The sequence below is a fragment of the Musa acuminata genome, chromosome BXJ2-6 (assembly GCF_036884655.1).
Source record: "Musa acuminata AAA Group cultivar baxijiao chromosome BXJ2-6, Cavendish_Baxijiao_AAA, whole genome shotgun sequence".
NCBI classification, from domain to species: domain Eukaryota; kingdom Viridiplantae; phylum Streptophyta; class Magnoliopsida; order Zingiberales; family Musaceae; genus Musa; species Musa acuminata.
In genome coordinates, this window is record NC_088343.1 from 652,468 (window position 1) to 673,047 (window position 20,580).

General features: G+C 36.0%; 1 protein-coding gene across 2 annotated transcripts; it reads left to right on the forward strand.

Annotated features, from left to right (window-relative positions):
* Window positions 1-2,935: 2,935 nt before the first annotated feature.
* On the forward strand, window positions 2,936-20,198 carry LOC103971089 (ADP-ribosylation factor GTPase-activating protein AGD3). Of its 2 annotated transcripts, XM_065111087.1 has the most exons (20): window positions 2,952-3,080; window positions 3,155-3,495; window positions 5,931-6,007; window positions 6,520-6,620; window positions 7,841-7,911; window positions 8,708-8,770; window positions 9,062-9,106; window positions 9,367-9,432; window positions 9,546-9,593; window positions 9,704-9,799; window positions 9,882-9,923; window positions 11,442-11,657; window positions 11,771-11,902; window positions 12,016-12,240; window positions 12,467-12,553; window positions 12,626-12,967; window positions 15,997-16,139; window positions 16,286-16,382; window positions 18,287-18,786; window positions 19,567-20,198. In XM_065111087.1, exons 2-20 carry the CDS (start codon window positions 3,451-3,453, stop codon window positions 19,688-19,690), a joined length of 2,520 nt encoding a protein of 839 aa, XP_064967159.1. In that variant the 5' UTR covers window positions 2,952-3,080; window positions 3,155-3,450; the 3' UTR covers window positions 19,691-20,198. The 2 variants fall into 2 exon arrangements, with proteins under 2 accessions (XP_009383311.2, XP_064967159.1); XM_009385036.3 differs by having other exon boundaries at window positions 2,936-3,495.
* Window positions 20,199-20,580: the final 382 nt, after the last annotated feature.

The following is a 20,580-nucleotide window of genomic DNA, read 5'->3' on the forward strand; positions in this document are numbered from 1 at the left end:
AGAAAGAAAATTATTTTTCGTTATTTTTTACTTGGTTAATGTATAAGTATTAAATAAATAATTAAATTTTAATTAAATTTCATCACAGTTTGTTCAAAAATAAATTTTCAATTTAGATAGATCTAAAATACATGTATGATATGTATTGAACTTTGTGAAAACAATTAGACACAAAGTATGGTTATTATCTCAAACAAATCATATATATATATATATATATATATATATATATATATATATATATATATATATATATATATATATATATATATATGACAAATATAAATATAACAGACACATATGATGTAAATAATAATTTTATTTTTTTTAATTTTTAGATGATTTTAGCACTCAAAATATTATAAAAATCATGTAATAATCTTTAAATGTAAGAGCGTATTTGTCCCTTTGTTATTTTAAGGCAACCTGATAAATAGGGGTTGACCCTTTTCATTATTGACAATCTCTAAAAAATAATAATAATAATAATAAGATATAATTTTATTATTTATAATCCTTTAATTACCAATCATATTTTTATTCCTTCAATCCTTTATTTCATTTGTCAACAGTTCTGACGTCTCGTGACGTCAATCAGATCTATCAGCCTTCATGCAGGTGCGCTTTGAGAAGCTCATCACCGCTATCGTCGATGAGTTCAGATTGCTTCGAGGCGTCTACCAAACCTGGCAATCACTCTGTCAACGATCCAACCTCTGCTCGAAGATGCAAGCGAAGGTCAAGGATGTGGCCGACGACATGGATGAATTGTTGGACGAGTGCACGTCGACGAAGATCAAGTGGGAGGTGGAGAGCAGAGCTCGAAGATGCAACCGGAAGGTGTAGGTCAGTAGCTGCTTCTCCGATTCTTTTTGGCGTAGGAGTTCCTATCACTACAACTTAGCACACAAACTCAAAGCAATCCAAGAAAGGTTTGATATGATCGCAAGGGAACGACACAATCTGGGCTTTCAAGTATTAGGACGTCGCTCGCCGTCCGTCCGTCGTCGCTTGCCTCTCACCGCTGGACGCCACTGGACGCTGGAGGCCGCTCGAAGAGAAGGGAAAAAGAGGAAGAAATGGATATCTTCGGAATATTAATTTAAAAAATGATATTATAAATAATAATAATAATAATAATAATATTGCCAATAGAATTGTATATCAAAATCAATTTGGGTCGGATTGTGACTATTAACGGGATGGAGTCCGTGTGTTGTGGGCCGTTCGATCGGGACCAACGGACGGTCGTGATAAAAAAAAAGGAGACGAACGATCTCTTCCTCCCGGCGGGGACGCGCACGGCCGGACGAGTTACCCGAGCGGCGGGTCCCAACCCGGTCGCCGAGATGTGAGGCATGAGCGGTGACGGCCGAGGTGTGCGTGGTGCCCCGTTGGACCGCTTCGTACCGACGTAGGTGGCGTCGGGACCCTCGAGAGGACGGCATCTCTACTTTTTAGCTGCCGCCGCTGCTGTTTTGGCTTCGCCATGTCCTTCGCCGCTCAAATTGGCAGGTGCGGGTCGCCGTGTGCTCCTTCGCAATTGGTATCTCCCCCATTAATTGATGGCGAACCGCACTCCATCATGATGACAGTGGGGGCGTGCAGTGACCGTCGGTGGTTGACTGCACGCATCACCACCATCACTCCTCTTTCTCTCTCTCACACATCAACAATAATATCAAGCTGGACATATGATTTTGTATACGGATTGACGAATAGAATGGATAGATTTGTTATCGTTAGGTTATATTTAAATGTTTTTGTGACACATCATCAGCGATTTAATATAGAGCTATACGGATTTACTATCATAAATTTGGATCTGTTATGTTAATGGAATAAATTTGAAACATTTTCCCAAGTGACAATAAAAGGAGTGTTTTTAGAAATAAAAACATTTAGTATAATAATTTTAATTATTATGTTATTTTACATTCAATTTACACAGGGAATGTGACGCTAACTCCCCCCTTCTGTCATGAAACATTTCATGCCATGTCATATTCCAATTTACTTCGAATTTAAAACTCATGGATCTACATCTACTGATATTAACCTAGATTTAATCTTTTTGAATCATATTATCTTAGATCTATTAGGTTTATGACTCAGATTTAAGAAGACAAAGAGAACAGCAAAAGAAAGGAGCTTTTTTTCTTTACTTTGAAATATATGAAATTATTTATTATCGGATATTTTTTGAAAAAATACCTATTATTTTGATAACTTATAGTTAGCATCTCTTTTTTCAATAATTTTCATAAAATATATTTTTCTAAAAAATGATTTTGTCACATGCCTCCACTTTGATCGTTTTTGTCTCATCGTCCGTTATCCTCGTCTTACATCCCCCTCGTTCCCTCGGTAGAAAGAGTCACGAACAAGAGCAAAAGTAAGAATGTGCTGAACTCCTCGCTCTTAACCCCTATCTTTTATTGTCATTATTATTTTTATTATCAATTTTTGATAGGAAAAAAATAATAGATGAGGAGGACAACTACAAAAGTAAAAGTACACGAGTGAGAATAATAATAACAATAAAAATAAAAAAAAAAGAAGATAAAGATGATAGTGTAATATAGAAGCGATGGTCGATCGGGCATAAAGACAATAGATAAAAGCGTTATTAGCGAGGGCAATGTTAGGGGACAAAAACATAAAAAAAATTTACTTCACAAAAATTCTTGAAAAAGAAAGGACTAATTAGAAATTTCTCAAATTAAAGGGGTTTTTAAAAAAATTACCCTTTATTATGTTAATGATTTTGTTTCTTTTATCTTTATATTCACCGGGTAGTCTGACCGTGGGTGACCACCTTACACCTAACTCCCAACCCACAAGATCAGGTACTCTCACCGGTTGGTGAGCAGCTTCCACCCGACATATAATTATCCCGTAATCCACCTTCAAACCTTTCACGAACTAATAATAATATTATTATTTTCTCGCAACAACGCAAAAACAAATCCCTCGTTTTTCCGTTCTTTCCCCAAAAAAAAAATCTGACCTTTTTTCCTATTCCTCCTCAATCCCCTGGCATCTTCTTTTCATCTCCTTCCCCAGATCTGTTCGATCGAGTTAGTTTCGCTTCTTAATCTCCTCTGCGCTCGCCCATTCCCCAAGATCCCTACCATTCTCTTCCAATTTACAGGATCTCGGTAGCTCGAAGCGGAGATACTGGTCTTGTGGAGGCGGGGGAAATCAGGTGGCGGAGTTGCGACCTTCGGATTCGACGGAGAAGGCTTCTTGCGGTGCTCGGAGTTGTGTTTTCTCATCGGGTCCCGGAAAAGAGAGTCTTTATGTAACCGGAAGGAATGCGCTCCTGTCGTGCGAGCTCGATCGCGTTTGGTCCCACAGGTTCTGAGAGAATCGTGGGTCGATTGGAGCAGGAGCGTCGACGTTGATGAGGATTTGGTGCTGCGAGGAGGGAGTGATCACAACTTCGCCATGGTTTTCACCAGGCTCGATGACTCTCCGATGTTTCGTAAGCAGGTGCGGGCTCTCCAACTAATCGGGCCTTAATTTTTGTGGTGTTTGATGTACAAAAAGTTGTTCGTTTCACTCTTTAAGGAAATGCTTCTTCTTTGTTCAGTAGTATTCCAGAGTTCATTGGCATTTTGAGCTGGATTTATGTGCACTGAGCAGTTGGTCTTGTTGTTGCCAGTGTTAAATTAGCAGCTTCTAGTAAATTTTGGGTTAGATTAGATGATTGCTAGTTAGGTCACATGTAGATGTGTTTTTAGTAATTTTACGATCTATCATGTATTATTGACCCAGAGATAAGCCGATTAAATGCAAATTGTTCTATGGGAATCAATGTTGGTGCGGATAACATTTGTGTCCTTTCTGGAGCATTTGGCTGTGGTGCCATCCACCATAGAAGTACTGTTGTGTTTGGGTTCATCATGTTTATTATTGATATCAGGGAAAATAGAATGTATCTATTAAAAAGTACATCAATTTTTATACTGTACATCCATATTCTGCCTTTATTCCATTTGTATATGTTAAAATTCTTGAGTTTAGCATTGACCAAAGTATTTTCAAGTGTTAATCATGTAGTGGGCCTGTGTCATGTCCTCTGATGCATCTAGATTTAGATTAAGTTTTATCTCAAGTCTTATTTCAGTCTAATGTCATAGAGTTGGAATTTGGATATTCCAAAATTTATCATGTGTTCAATTAGCAGAAATTTTAATGCTTTAAACAAAATTAATAATGAATTGATTCTGGGTTTTACTGGCATAGTGTTCCTGATCTTATTCTTGATCAGCAGTCCCTTATACATGAGCAAAAAGTGTCAGAGAGGTCTTGAGAGGATAATTTGAGGCCAATGTAGAATCAGACAAGTCCATTTTAGTCACAACATTTCCTATTTTATCTTGTGTTAAGTCCTAGATCAAGTTATTAGCCTGTTTATGGAGGTCTGGTCTTATGGTTGTGACATGGTCTGTAAAGATTGGAAGTTCTCGATTGGCTTTATCCCTTATATTCTTTCCTTGATTCTCAAATTTATTATCAATGCTCTCTGCTAGATTCAATAATTTTCATCACATTCTGTTGTAAGAAACTGATTGTCTTTGTTAGTTTGCACCTGCGCCTGTTTTTTGTAGCCCTTTATAGCTGATTCTGCTATATTCCTGATAATCGATTGAGAAAGTAAGAAACCAACTATCAGTGCTAGGAACACTAAACAGAGAGATGGAAGTTACATGTTTTTTTTTTAGCAAAAAATTAAATTGATGCTTTAGTATTTTCCGCTTCAGTTGACTTGGCTCATTTCTCTTTCATTTGTTTGTTTATGTCTTCCCTTTTTCCTGAAGGGGTCAGTCATTTTTGGTTAATCCCTCTTGTACCTGTTAAGCCACCTTATTTTTTAGAAATTACTAGAACATGTAAAAATAAATGTGCTATGGAGACATACTTTTTTACTTCTTATCCAAATTGAGCAAAATGCATGGTCTGTCTAAAGAAATATTGCAACATATTAATTCCCATAAGATAAACTTAAGTCTGGTCTTTTCTTGTAAAGTAGAGGATGTCTATGATGTATTTTGCATATGATGCCATTTTATGAGGGTCACTGCCGTTCTCCTTGTTTCTTTTCTTTCTTCTTTGCCACCATCATAGTTAGCTAATTAATCATAATGATTTTATTCCTGAAAAACATCATAGTTGGATACGCTTTTAAGGGATGGAAATCAGTAAAGGAAATAGAACTTCTGAAATTCTATGCTTGTTAAGACTATAAGCTGGAAATTCAATGATGATTAGGGTTGTTCAGAGTCATTGCATGGGTACGAAGTATGCTCTTCTTATGTTCATAACTCTATAGTCAGCTCCTCTATTTCTGTTGCACCTTCCAGTTTTTTCTTATTCACTGACCAATCTATATACTTTCTTCTTCACTAAGAAAGAGTCATGGATTATATGGTCAGAAATCTTAATTGTTTTGTATCATTGAGTTTGCATGTCTTTAATAACTGTCATTCAAGACAGAACAAGATGGTAAAAAAGTACCTTGTATAAAGATGCAGCATTACATTTGAATACAAACTAGGTACATGTAAAGAAAAGATTGTTTATCTGCATGAGTGGTAATTAAGTTCCATGATTGTCAGATAATAAGGCATCTTAGATTTTTTTAATATACCGAGGTAGCATATTGTCTCAATATATAACTTTTCAAGGTATTAAGAGAAGAAAGCATCTTTTGATAGCACTAGTTATAGCTCAATCTTTTGCCTTGTTTTTCAGATACTTAATAGTGGAATATGTTCTAAAAAAAAAAGTGGAATATTTTGGTCAGTGTAATTTATTTCCCATAATCTGTTATTTAAAGAACTTTTGATCATTTGCAGATGTATGCATTTTTCTGATTTGTGATGTTTCCTTTTCATATGTGCCTTTTTCTCTGTCATAAACAGATTCAATCACTTGAAGAAAGTGCAGAATTACTAAGGGAGAGATGTCTTAAATTTTATAAAGGCTGTCACAAGTACACGTACGTTCAAATTTTCATTTCCTTCACTTCACACTTTTTTTCTCGACTGCTATCCATGTCACAAATGTACATGAGAAAGTAGGTTTATATATTATGCAACCATTACATTGACATTATTTTAAGACTTGTAAAGCATTATGTGAGTTTTTTGTTTAAGAATTCTAAAGAAATTTATATTTATATAAGGATCTAAGTTTTGTTTGAAATCTGTTTTTTGAGATGGAGTGAGCTTAGTATACTGTACTTTCATGTGTAATTTTTTTACTGTGTTTAATGTAAATATACTATTAGGATGTTTAACTTCCTAATGTAATTTTGTATGTAGCATTATCTACTTTCATATATATGTAGTCTCTTTTTTTTAATTTTTAGTGAGCTTAGAAGTTTGTACTTAGCTTCCCAGTCATATCAGTATGGATATGGTACGAAGCCATCCTGAATAATGGTTTTAAGCCTCGTCATGCTTTTTTCCTGCCTTACATTCTTTTATGAGGTTGGCTGCTAATTTGCAGAGAAGGACTTGGAGAGGGATATGATGGGGACATTGCTTTCGCGAGCTCTCTTGAAATGTTTGGAGGAGGCCATAATGACCCCATTAGTGTTGCTTTTGGAGGTATGTCATTGTTTCATTTAATTCTCAAATAACTATTTTCTGTCCAACTGATAATTGTTTTCATTTTTTTAAAATGGGTGTATGCTAGTATCTTTTTAGTTGTTTCCACACAGTAGAAACAAACAATAAAAAGAAACTGCACTCTTTGCAGAGTGGGTATTTTGTGAGCTTGCTGCTACAAGTAATTATGCTTCTTCGTACATGGGATATGTTATGCTAACTGAGTAATAGTGAGCATGTATTGCTTTATTTGTATTTTTTAACCATTCATTTTTTTTTTCTTTGTTTTCTTACTGATTAGGCAAAGTACAAGGAGCATTTATTCCATTCACTTTCTGGCTTTAGTTAGGCATTGTTACAGTTACAGCATAACCTTGAAATTAAATACTAACCTAGTTCGTGGATTTAAATAACATCGTAGTCCACCTGGTAGGTTGGTATGCATTAGTTTGGGGTCACACCTGTGTACTTATATTACATGGAACTCAATGGTGCCTGGATCGGTTCATACCTGTTAGTGCTTACCATTTGGGATGCGAACCAAGTCTTTTTATAAGCTGCAGGGCATCTTAGGGCTTTAAAGTCCCTGGGACAAATTGCGAATGTCTACAACTTGTGCTGCTGCCCACCTGCTCGCCTGCAGGCCTGCCTGCTCGATGTCTTGCCATCAGCCTCCTGCTGCTTGTTACCATACAGTCATTACGTTTTCCTCCTCCTCCCACCTCTGCTTCCTCCTCCTCTCTTCTCCTCCTCCACCTTCTCTTCTCGTTTCTTCTTTTCCTCTTTTCTTGCTTCCCATAGTTCTCCTCTTCTTGGTACCATGATATGTATCAACATACAATGTGTTGACATGCCAGCACGACTGGAACTGTACCAGTCTGACTATGGACCAGCATGGGTCCGGTATCCGAATTGAAATCCTTGCTTTTGTACACCCAGGTTATTTTTACATATATTTAATATTTTATTATATTATATTTTACTTTGGTTTAATCTGAGTGTATTAATAATGTACTGGTGCAAGCAAGAGACTGTGTAAGTACCTGCACTGATTTTTTAAACCTTTACAAAGTTGCTATGGTTTTGCTTTTCTGGTGATACTAATATCTTGTTACTGCTGGCTTTTCCTGTGATTTTGTAGTTTGTAAATTTTAACATACAGTTTAAGAAACCGGCTCTATATTCTTCATTTGATTATTAATGAGCAGTGTCTTTCACAGGACCTGTTATGAACAAATTTACAATTGCTTTGAGAGAAATAGGAACCTACAAAGAGGTTTTACGTTCGCAGGTAAGATGCCTGAACCATATCCTGTATGTTGGATGGAGGTTATTATTGACTGTTTGATCGATGCAGACACTACTTGAATCAAACAGTTTCTGTACATGTATAGCCAATTAATGTTGCACTCCTATATTTAAATCAGCTCCTAAATGCCTGCTTAACTTGTAACTATCTTCTTCTTTAAAACTTTCTCAATCAAGTGAATTGGATATACTATATAACATTATAATTATGTTTATGCATTTATTTTGCTGGCAATATTTACAAGAACATGACAATATGAAATAAATATCTTTGGATTCAGCATGTACCATACAGAGAATCAAGATACCATGATTTCCATTAAATATTTGGGATTGCTGAGATAGAAAGGAAAACAGTCAATAAAGCTTTTCCGCACTAGATGACCATGTCTATGCGAAGACATTGAAGCTTTTTATGATTCAGAACAGTAATTTATGGTACTTTTTTCCTTTACTTGCTGAAGACTGGTCTTATTTAGGTTTATTGAAGTAAATGCCTAGCTAGGATGTAGTTGTCAATATTGCCTGAGAGGCTGATCCTAGATAGCTTTGTTAATCAACTACAGGAGTACTAGTTCATGGTGATGCATCATGACTTGTGCAAACTTCTTCCTTCTGCCTCTTTATTCACACACTAAGTATTCAGTAAATGCATCTCAGATTGTCATACTTTTTACCTTAACCAAGTTGGCCAGTGTTTCTCCTACATATAGTGTATTATTCCTTATTTATATATAGCTTTATTATTCTGGTGTTAACTTTTTGTCTCTTTGATCCAGGTTGAGCACATGCTGAATGACAGATTGCTTCAATTTGTAGACATAGATTTACATGATGTTAAGGTAAGCTGTTTCCTAATGCTTCCCTTTCAGCTAACAAATAGTTTGCACTTGCATTGAACCTTTAAGGTACTGTATCCTGAACTATGCCAGCATGCACTATGTGGTATCTGCCAAGGCACATGGTAACTTTTAGCACCATGCCTTGTGGAACAGTGTGGTGTTTGCACTTCCTTACACTTCAGTAATTCCCACTTTTGTGCACTTTGGTAACTCACTGGTGTGGGACTGCACGGGTTCATATGTTTAATTCATGCTTAAAGTTAATTTTCAGTTGGTATCACCTTTTTGCAGGACGCTCATAAACGGTTTGATAAGGCTAGCCTTTTATATGACCAGGTGTGTATTAATTATTTAATGTGTCATTTGGTTACCTAATTACTTTATGCAGAGTCCATCTATTCCAGTTTTATAAAAAGAGTTCTAGCATCAACACAGCTAGCTGATAATGTTTTAGGACAATGTATAGAAATATAGTTCTTTAACACTTTGATTTCAATACCCTTTGCTTGGAGTACATATTTTTTAATTAAGGATGAATGCATAGCAATATAGTTGTTTAACTCTTTGATTTTGAGTATGCATTCGTCATGTCACAGGCACGTGATAAGTATCTGTCTCTGAAGAAAGGCACAAGAGCGGACATAGCAACAGTCATAGAGGAGGTAAATTCTGTCACCCTTTTGTATTAAAGTGATTTCGTAATTCATGGTCTATTTATTTTGTGTATATGTACTTTTGAATAGTCCTAAGGTAACACCTTAATTCTGTGATGCAGGAGCTCCATAGTGCAAGATCATCATTTGAACAATCTCGTTTTGATCTGGTAAAACCGTAAAAGATTCTCAGTACTCTAATTTTCTTTTCATCCTCATAATCTGAATTTGTTAGTATGTAGTTTATATGGTGATCAACATGGATCTTCATCATTGCCAGGTCACTGCTCTTTCTAACATTGAGGCGAAAAAGAGATTTGAATTTTTGGAGGCTGTTAGTGGAACAATGGATGCCCATCTTCGTTATTTTAAACAAGTAATGCACATATAGGGTTTTTTTTTTCTATTGTTCATCATCCTTGTACATGACTAGACTATTTTCATGGTCAAATTTGCAGGGATACGAGCTGCTGCATCAGATGGAGCCATACATCCATCAGGTTCATCTATATCCATACATTCTGATTATCTGTGTATTTATTTTAGTAGAGATCAATATTTGAGAATTTTGTCACATACTGATACACCTCATTATGAGCCAAATTTATTTGTTATATGCAACTTTGACATAGAGGGTAATTTTGGTGTCATGATATGGTTGCTCCTTTATGAATTAGGCAACTAGTATTCAAGTAAAGGAATGATTGCATACATTGACCCTTTTTAGACACTGCATTGGAAGGAACCTTGTACACTGGGCCATGCTTGTTTTCATCTTCAGCATATAGAAGACAATTATTTTTTTACCATTTACAAAGCATAATGGTGTAGAACCATGCTGCTTTTGATTCCACTTTTATTGAACACATTTATGACAAGCATGTCCATTCAGGCAAGAGCACGTGTTAAATATAAAGCAACTACCAGTTCTCTGTTAACTTTCATTTTGAATCTTTGAGGAGGATAGGTGATCTATCAATCAAGGTATGTAATACTGTACCGTATCGGTGTTTCGTGGCTGGCTCGGTATGGTACGGCACTGTGTACCGTTCGGTACACCAGGGCATACCGAGCGGTACACCAGGGCGTACTGAGTGGTTTTAAATATTTTTCCTCTTACTATAGCATTTGTATAGTACTGTAGCACTGTAGCACGTTCCGTCCGGTAGCGGGTGGTCCGTGTACTGGTATGCCGTCGAACCAGTATGTATCGCCCGTACCATGCAGTACTATTCAAAATTGCATACCATGCTATCAACTACATTATGATAGTTCTCTCTTCTTCTAGGGCTTTCTAAAAACCAGGGCAATTGATTTTTTGCTGCATGTAATTAAACTGTAACAAGAAGTTGGATTTCTCTAACTTTCCACTATTATTATAAATTTGAGGCTATATCTTGCCATTGATGAAGATTTTAGAGCCAATAGATAGTTGATCTCAAGATGATAGAAGTGTTAATTTATGCTCAAATCTTCCCTGACAAAGTTGTTGATTAGGAGATATTGTCTTGATGAAGGGGATTCAATGCTAATGATTAAAGGTCATGTTCATCGACAATTTCTTTTATGTATCTATATCAGAGTCCTTTGTGCTGTAAAACTTTATCTAAATTACAGATAAAACTGAAGATGTCAGCTTAAGTGTTGTATATCCTTTTGTATTTTACCCTTAGTTCTTTGGTGTCAACTCTCAAATCACAGTCCCTACTAATGAGTTAAATACTGATTTATACTATAAAAGACTTGAACAGTAACACATCAAGTCTTCACAACATTAATTCACCTCATAAGGTACCTTGTCAAACTCTTTTCAAATATGCTAAAAGCAAATCTTGCCCATCTTCTTTGTTAAAAATCTTTACCAGTATCTGACATATTTCATATATATATTTTTCATATATTGCATAGTAATGTAAGTTCGATTCTAACTATTATGTTTAGTCAAGTCTGATATCTAAGGTCATATATCTAATAATTGAATTATTGATGATAATCTAATGCACAACTTTGTTTTGAAGGTTCTTACTTATGCACAGCAATCAAGGGAAAGATCTAACTATGAACAAGCAGCTCTTACAGAGAGGATGCAAGAGTTCAAAAGACAGATTGACCGAGAAAGTAGATGGTCTGCAAATGAGTCACATGATTCTCCTAATGGAGATGGTATACAAGCTATCGGAAGAAGTTCTCATAAGATGATAGAGGCAGTGATGCAGTCAGCTGCAAAAGGAAAGGTAACACACTTTATTAAGTTTCTCTTTGCACAGATTAGTTTATTTAGTTATTATAGAACAATATACAGCATTTATGGATTTTAAAGGTTCACGTGTCTATTTTCCATCTCCAGGTTCAGACCATTAGACAAGGTTATCTCTCAAAACGCTCATCAAACTTGAGAGGTGATTGGAAGAGAAGGTTCTTTGTTCTTGATAGTCGAGGCATGCTGTACTATTATCGTAAGCAATGGAGTAGATCATCAGTAAGTCTTCCTCAATTGAATGCAATCGCTAAAAGAAGTGGTTTAATTAGGTGCTTCAATTGTTTGATGTGCTCATATTTAACCTTACCATTTAAATGTGCTCCATGCTTTAGGGAGGTCAGCATTCTAATCAGAGAGGTCATAATTCCATGGAACATGGTTCTGGACTGCTGAGTCGATGGTTCTCTTCTCATTATCATGGTGGAGTACATGATGATAAATCTGTTGCACGCCATACTGTAAATTTGCTGACATCAACAATAAAAGTTGACGCAGACCAATCCGATCTGCGTTTCTGCTTCAGGATTATTTCGCCAACAAGGAATTATACATTGCAGGTAGAGTTGAATATTGGGCCTCCAAGAGCAAGGAACTTGTAATCCAATATCATATTTTCTGGCATCCTTTGTACATGCCTCTGGCAAGCTGGAACTATATCATATATTGTGCTTGCATGAAATGAACTCTTATATCTGTTGCTTTCAAAGTTATATCTAGGTTGTTTTTGTCATCATCATACATCCAAGTATTCTTTCACAGACTAATCATTTTGTTTTTATGCAGGCAGAGAGTGCCCTGGATCAGATGGATTGGATTGAAAAAATAACTGGTGTTATTGCTTCTCTGTTGAGCTCTCAGTCACCTGAACAGGTTGGTAAGAAAACATTTGAGAATCCCAGAGAGTCAGTTGTTCAATTTAAAATGTTGTTGAATTAATTTCAGCGTCTCCTTACAAGTCCTGGGAGTGGAGGCCTCCATCGGGCAGCCAGTGAAAGTAGCTCATTGGGCAGTTCATCTGATCTTGATCAATTAGCAAATGAAGAATCTTCATTGGAAAAGAACAGTGTTAGTGGGCATTTTGACCGATCTATCAGAAGTTCACAACATTATAGATTCAACTCGAAGCATGAGAAACCAATTGATGTGCTACGAAAAGTACGCGGAAATGACATATGTGCTGACTGTGGTGCTCTGGAACCTGATTGGGCATCCCTGAACCTTGGAGTTCTTCTTTGTATTGAGTGTTCAGGTGTTCACCGTAATCTTGGTGTGCATATATCAAAGGTAAACCGATGATTGGTACCATGCTTTTGTATATGGAAATTGTCTGTCTCATTTTTCTAGATGCAGACACCTATGTGGTGTCTCAGGAATGTGTATAGTCATGGGTGTGCATTAGCTTTTCCTTTGCTAAATTCAAGTCAATATTTACTTTATTGTTGCTTCATTTATATTCTTGAAAACCCACTAATTCAAGAGCATTTAACACTAAAATCATGTTTTCTTTGTCTGGAAATCATATCGTATATCAGGTTCTTTTGTAACTTTGAGATGATCTATTCCATGTCATTACTCTTGACGAATTATGTAGAAGACCATAGGGAAATGGAGGGACAAAGGATACCACTATTTGTGTTTAATTGGCCCTAAAAGATACATCAAGCAAGGCCAGAAGATAAAAAAAAAGGCTTAAGTGTCTGACCTCATAAATGAAATCCAACCTGAATGATTCATTTGTATTAGAACAAACATATCTACTTCTCAATGGTTGATCCTTATAGTGTGGTTCAAAATCTTACACTTAAATGGTCCTGGGTTCGTTTGACACATTAAACTTGAGTTGTTCCTTCCCGTGAAAATCAATCTATATTTACAGTCATCTCAACTTTCTCTAATTCAAGGACAATATCTCCTTAATTCATGTCACTCTATTGGAGAGAATGCCTCCCAGTGGCTGCTACGGCATAGTGTTACTCCCTAACTCGTGAAGATCTATAGAAATGTGCTTCATTTATTCCAAGAGCTAATGGATATGTTATCTTAGGATATCTCTATGTAGAAATCATGTACTTAAGTCAGCAACCCAGTCCATGGTTTTTTGACCTAAATTAATTCAGGTAGATATGTTTTTGTGAAGATCATGTAGATGGATGACACAACTCCTGGTACATAATAGAAACTAGAAAGAGCCCTGGAGTCAACCAAGAAATTTGGAACTAGTTTTGGATGGTTGATTCTATGTTCATAGCAGCTTGTAATATTATGTCCAGTCTTCTATGGAACCTTCTCAGTTTTGACAATTATGGTGGTGTCTCAATTGTCAGGTTCTAGTACTGTTTGATGATCATAACCATTTTAGTTTACTAATATTTGGAGCTGGAATGACATGTTTCTGAACTTATGTTATGATCAACTATTGTTATTGCTTTTATATAGACCAAGCCTATGGCCTGTATAGATTCATAGGTGGAGAATATTTAAAATCTTGTGTGGCAAATGTGTTAACACTCCTTGGTGATGGTAATTTAGAAGTTGGATTGAAGATAATATGTTATGATGGAAGTTGTATGTCAATGAAAAAGAACCAATATTTTTTGGTTGATGATACATGACCTTAAAATCCAACCTTTTTTAACCATTGCCTATTTTTACAGGACTAATGGGTTGGTTGAGCCCTACCTGTTTGAATTTGAAAAGCTAGGCTCTAGCTTAGCCTAGCCAGAGTCAGTCCAGAAGTATGCAATATTTGGTTATTTTGTTTAGATGCACCAGCATTTAACTTAAGTTTTGGACGAACTTGTATGTTATCAATAAGCTACGTCATCACTCTGGGTTATCTTGATTTGCAACATTGAGCCAGGGAAAATTGGATAATTCTCTTTCATTTTTGAGCTAGACCATCGAGCTGCTTAGTCAGGGAGCTCCTACTGTGATCAACAAGATTTTGATTATTCTTTTTATTCTCGTAATTTCTCTCTAAGCTTTGCCCACAACAAATTGTGAATTTGTGATCTAAAGACACTTATTACACATCTTGCTACAATGAATAATCCTCAACCCATTATACAAGGATCTAGTTTCATGAACTTCTTGGCAAAATTTGTTCCTAAGCTATGACTTAGGTGTCTAGTACATAGTTTTGAGGCACAGGTGATGCATCTCGAGCCAATCAGTGTTGGCCCAAACAGTGTAAGACATGAAAATAGGGGTCTCAGATCAATTCAGCTGGTTCTAATAAATAGTGTCCACAATCTTTTACCTTGAACTGCTTGATTGAAATTGAGCATATTGCATTAGTTAAACTTGAGTAAGATCCATTTGGTGAAATATAGTTTTACAAGCTTACCGTGCTCTGAATTCCTTGACTATAAGTAGGGAGGTTGGAAGAATAATAGGGGATGCCACAGGAGCTGAAGCAAATTGCAAGTATTTGTAGATTTTTTTCTTTCTACTGGTTAGGGGGGTTGTCATTCGCACTTGAATCATCAATAAGGAACAACTTATTTTGTGTTTCCATGTCAGTTAGTGAACGATGCAAAAACACTGAGCCAACAGCGAGCGAGCGAGAGTGAGAGTGAGAGCGAGAGCGAGAGCGAGAGAGAGAGAGAGAGAGAGAGACTTATCTGCAATACATCTGTTCTGAAACTCACTGTGGACATTCTTTTCCTGACTTTGACATGTCCTTTATATGCCTGGATTCGCTTGTACCTACAGATGCTGCAAAGTGATCGTAACTTAGCTAGTCTAAAATTGAACCTTTTTTGTGTTCAAAAGCCCATGCAGAAACCAATCTGATGTGGCTAACAGCAACAAGCTGTGGTCTACATCATCATTGGAAAAGCCTTTGAAATCCAAATACCTGAGTAATTGCAATGTTGATGCCAAATTATGAGATTCAACCCATGACCACCAAATGTTGAAGAAGCTCCATCAAACTCAAGCATCGGAGTTCTTGACAATCTGAAGTTACACTTACATCTTGAAATCTCTTTGCTGATGAATAGTTAACCTTATTAGAAAAGTTAGTTGATGAAATGAGTATGATTGTTTCTTAATCACAGTGGTTTATTTTCCCTGAAAGAAAATATACTGCATTTCTGATGGTTTCTTTGGTTTCCAAAGTTCCATTTAAGCGGTATAAGAGAAAAATGTACTTGCAGTTAATTTTTAATCTTCTTATAACTGATAATTAGTTTATGCTGAAGAATTAGGTGATGTGATAGTTGGTTAATTATTATTAATGTTTGTAGTCAGCACTATATTCAGTTCTTATGTATATTTTGCATATTTATATCTACATTTTGTTTCAACAGGTAAGATCTCTAACACTTGATGTTAGAGTATGGGAGGCTTCAGTTATCAATCTATTTCAATCATTGGGTAACACATTTGCCAACTCTATCTGGGAGGAATTGTTCCCGTCAACAAGTAATGAAAATTTGGGGGATGTCTCGAGGTAACATAATGGTAACATCTTAAAAATCTAGCCGAAGTTTCCAGCAACTCTTGGTTGAAATTGATAATATTTCTTCCAAGTTTGCGGGGCTGACGCAGGACTCCTGCTTCAAGAATGACAAGTAATGAAATACGCTTGTAATGCAGTTTCTGTATGGATGACAAGAATCAAGAACATATCTGTGTCAGCAAGCCTAAGCATTCTGATCCAATTACAGGGAAGGAAAAGTTCATTCAAGCAAAGGTATTGTACCATTTATATGTCAACCTCAATCCATTCAACCAAGACTTATCCATGTTGATTTATTTTATTTAGTATAGATCAATCTGAAGGAGGCTTTGTGCTTTACCGTTTTCATATCTGCAAATAGCTGATTAATGTAAATTTTCTTCTGAAAATTGCACTTTTATTCCTCTGGATAATAAAAAAACTTGTCTCATGGAAAGGGAGAACTCAGCTTCTGAGACATGCTTAGAAGACATTGCATGAGATGTGGGTTTTACTTATCTTCCACTTTGGAAAAATGATAGAATTTTCATTAGTGCTAATAAACCTGAGTTTTCTATGTGTCAACATAGTCACCATCTCTGATTCCAAGAAGTGATTGCCGATCTTAAAATGTCTACATATCAGCACAAAATAGGAAAAGCAGATGAAAGTTAACTATAATTAATAATATAGTGAACCTTCATTAAACCGGTCTGAGTTTCATGGGATGATGTGATGATGACATTAAGATTTCCTCGGTATTATATCTGCAGCCTGTAGGAGTTGTCATGATTAAGTGTGACTGAATTAGCATGTTGATATTCGGTATCAAGAACAGTTTGATACATGTTATCATATTTGTCATAATTATCAGTGTATAAACATAGTTCATGCTTTTCTCTAGCAAGAGCTAAATTTTACTTCATTTCGAAGTCCTGATTTGGTATACATTATATCTTTGCACACAGTAGTTCTATGTGATCAAATATTTTAGCTTAGTGTCCGTCTGATTCAAGGAAATTTGTGGTAAAGTATTATCTTCTAAAAAGTTGCTTCTATTAAAAATAATTATAATTTATTTGGTAAAAAATAAAATAAAAGGGAAATTACTTTACCTTCCCCCTCCTTGGTATCCTGCATGAAATACTGCAGGTAGATCTTCTGAATATGTTGGTTGAAAAATTATTGGAAAGGGAGATATGGAGATTTTTTTTCATTTTTGGAAAAGAAATGTAAAAACAGAAAGTTGGCTCTTTTGTAAAATTGTGGAAAACAGTTCAAGTCTTTCTAGTTTTTTTTTCCTACTATACCAACAATGAAAAAGAGATATTCTAGAATTTTTTAATGGAATCCAACACATAACCACACATCTGTAGGATCTGAGAAGGTTGGTTTGTATGAGTCAAATTCATGGAATTGCCTTTCTGATGTTTGGTGCATCTGAAAGATGAAATTTCACTTTATTGTTTTTCATTCTAACAAGAAACTGGGGTTTCGTAATCTACTAGTCAGTTCTGATGATCTGCTAGATAAAATAAGTCTCGTTCTAGTGGATCCTTTCTGTGAGAAAATACTGACCTATTCTATTAAATGCAGAAAATTATTTTCTAAAATAATTATTACCAGAAATTTTCAAGGAGACTTGTTTTCCTTGAACAACACTTTTTTTTTTGTGAAGACATTTCTTTGCATTTCAATTACATGCTATTCAGAGGCTCCTGCAACTGAGTCAAAGTATGTTTTTATTAGCTCAACTTTCTTCTGTAATTTCAATAGCTGTAGCAAGGTATTATCACTAAAGCCAATCTTGTACACATGTTAAGTTTTAAATTAGTTAATGTCTTTGTTGCTCAAACAATTTACTACCACTGCTGGGTTATTTCTATGTTTATACAATATGTTTTTAATATTTATTTTCCCTTTTATCCTCTGATGTAGTTTTAACTTTTAACATAAGGTGACTATTGCAGAAATTAAATGTTGAAGACGAATGTATTTGCAGTTACAGTAGGTTTTTACTATTTATCTAGCATTACTTGTTTTGTTTCAAATTTGTCTCCCTGGCTTGACTTACAAATTTTAAATCTAGCTAAAAACCTGGAAGAGGAACTTTGGGAAAAGGCTCCTCGGAATACTGATATATGTTCTTCTGCTGCCAGTATGCGGAGAAGTTTTTTGTTCATAAGACAACCGCAGATCAGCTCTCAGTGGCACAACAGATGTGGGACAGTGTCCGTGTCAATGACAAGAAAGCAGTATACCACCACATTGTGGCTTCAGATGCTGACGTCAATATCATTTATGGACAGGCATCTGTAAACTCTTCTTTAACTCTTGCAAAAGCTATGCTTCTGCAGGATCAACCAACTGCAGTGCTTGATCGCAGCTCTAGCTGCTTGTTAGGTGATTCCTTGCAAATGTCTTCTACCGTGGGCTCTCGTAGCTCAGTGAGCACCAGTGATGACAGAAATGAATTGGAAGAATTTCTTGAAGGCTTCACTCTACTTCATCTTGCTTGCCTAACTGCAGATATGGGCATGGTAGAGCTTCTCTTGCAGTATGGTGCAAATGTAAATTCTACTGATTTGAGGGGAAGGACACCGCTTCACCATTGTATTCTTAGAGGCAGACATTTATTCGCCAAACTACTGCTGACAAGGTGATTGTCTTATCCGCATACTTTGGCATGTTCATGATGTCGCATCTCATCTAAAGTACCATAAATTTATTGCAGATATATTCCTTTGAATTTGTTATGTTTAAGATCTGAGGCAATGATCAGTTTAACCTTTGTTACTGATTACCAGAATTTTTAATCAGAGCATGTTTGTTAAAAATCTAATGTGGCCTTAATGGTGGCTCTCTTGATATCCAAATCCGAAGCCAGGTTGTTTAAACAGTTTCCAAAAAGGGAAACAAAATTATATACATTTCAAATTGTTTGCAACTGTACAGGTGCTATGCGCTCTGTTGAACTAATTAATGCTGGACGGATCAAGATGATCATTAAATTGTCATGAGAATTAATAGTCTTGCTGCTGCACAGTGCTATTTTTGCTTACCATCAAAGAAATAGTTGGAAGGAGATCACACGTTTGTAAAACAAAACTGACATTACTAACTACTCATGGTTCATTGGTCATTCTCTTGCTGCAATATTTTAGAACCATCGTCTCATGGATTCTACTTCATGGAACCTTAATTATGTCTGCTTGCTTATCAACTTTTACCAGTAATACAATTAAAAATACACTTCCATAGGTGTCACACTTTGATTGGTTATTTGTAACTTTTATATGCATTTATCAGTTGATCTATCATGTCTTTCTGTCTACCCTGCATGGTATAAATTTGAGCTTTTCTCCAAGTAACACGAAGTTTGGCTGAGAATTTCTAATCCCTGACACTAATTAACCATCGTATGCAACTCTGTTTGCAGGGGAGCTGATCCACATGCTACTGATGAAGATGGTAAAACTGCCCTACAGTATGCGATAGAGGCTGCCAACACTGATGATGAAGAGATTCTTTTCCTGTTGGAGGACCCTAATCCTAATAGATAGTTAAAATCAAAGGTGTTGAGCAGTTGGGAACTGCAATTACAGATCGCTCACTATGATCCAGCTAAAGCATATACCACACCACGTCAGATGGGTTATTGATCAAACCCTAAACCCTGCGATCACTAAATTAATCACATGCTCATCTCTCTTCCGGGTCTTGATAGCGGGACTTCTATACGCCCTCGTGTGTTTGTATTTATTCGGTTTGGTGGTGCTCGCAGTTAAACGAGTGCAACCAACACCAGTTCAATATGTTTTTCTTATTTCATCTTTTGACTTATTTATTGGTCAACCTTTATTAGATATCGGTTCAGTAATGGAAGTTGTATATAGATCTGTTCTGTGAAAAGTTTGTAGTTTGAGTGGAGGTGCAATATTTGCTGTAATTTGGAGAGTTCTTTTTGTGCAAGTGCATGTTCTCTATAACATGGACCATAACAAACCTCGAATTTGTTGTCGCCTAATTAATCATGAAATTTGTTCTGAGAGGAGTTTGGAAGAGCTTCAAGGTGGTTTTTTGAATGAACTTGATGGTTGCCAACTTACTTTGTAACGTTGTTTCTTCTCTCTCTCTCTCTCTCTCTCTCTCTCTCTCTCTCTCTCTCTTGTGATGCAGATTTAATTCAGAGATTTTGTAATTGTTTTTAAAGGTGGATATCAGAGTTTCTTTTTCAACCTGAAAAGTATTGCTAGCTATAACAGATTAGATCGGCAATGACTTTAAAGGAGTATAACAGGTTAGATAACATCTGCAATGACTTTGAAGTCTATAACTAATTATCTTGGGATGCTATCATCAAAACATTTCATGCCTTTAATTTCCCTGATTAGATTTACGCATGCATATCTTCCCTCGAATATGTCGATTTGATTAATGGTGGATGGTATGC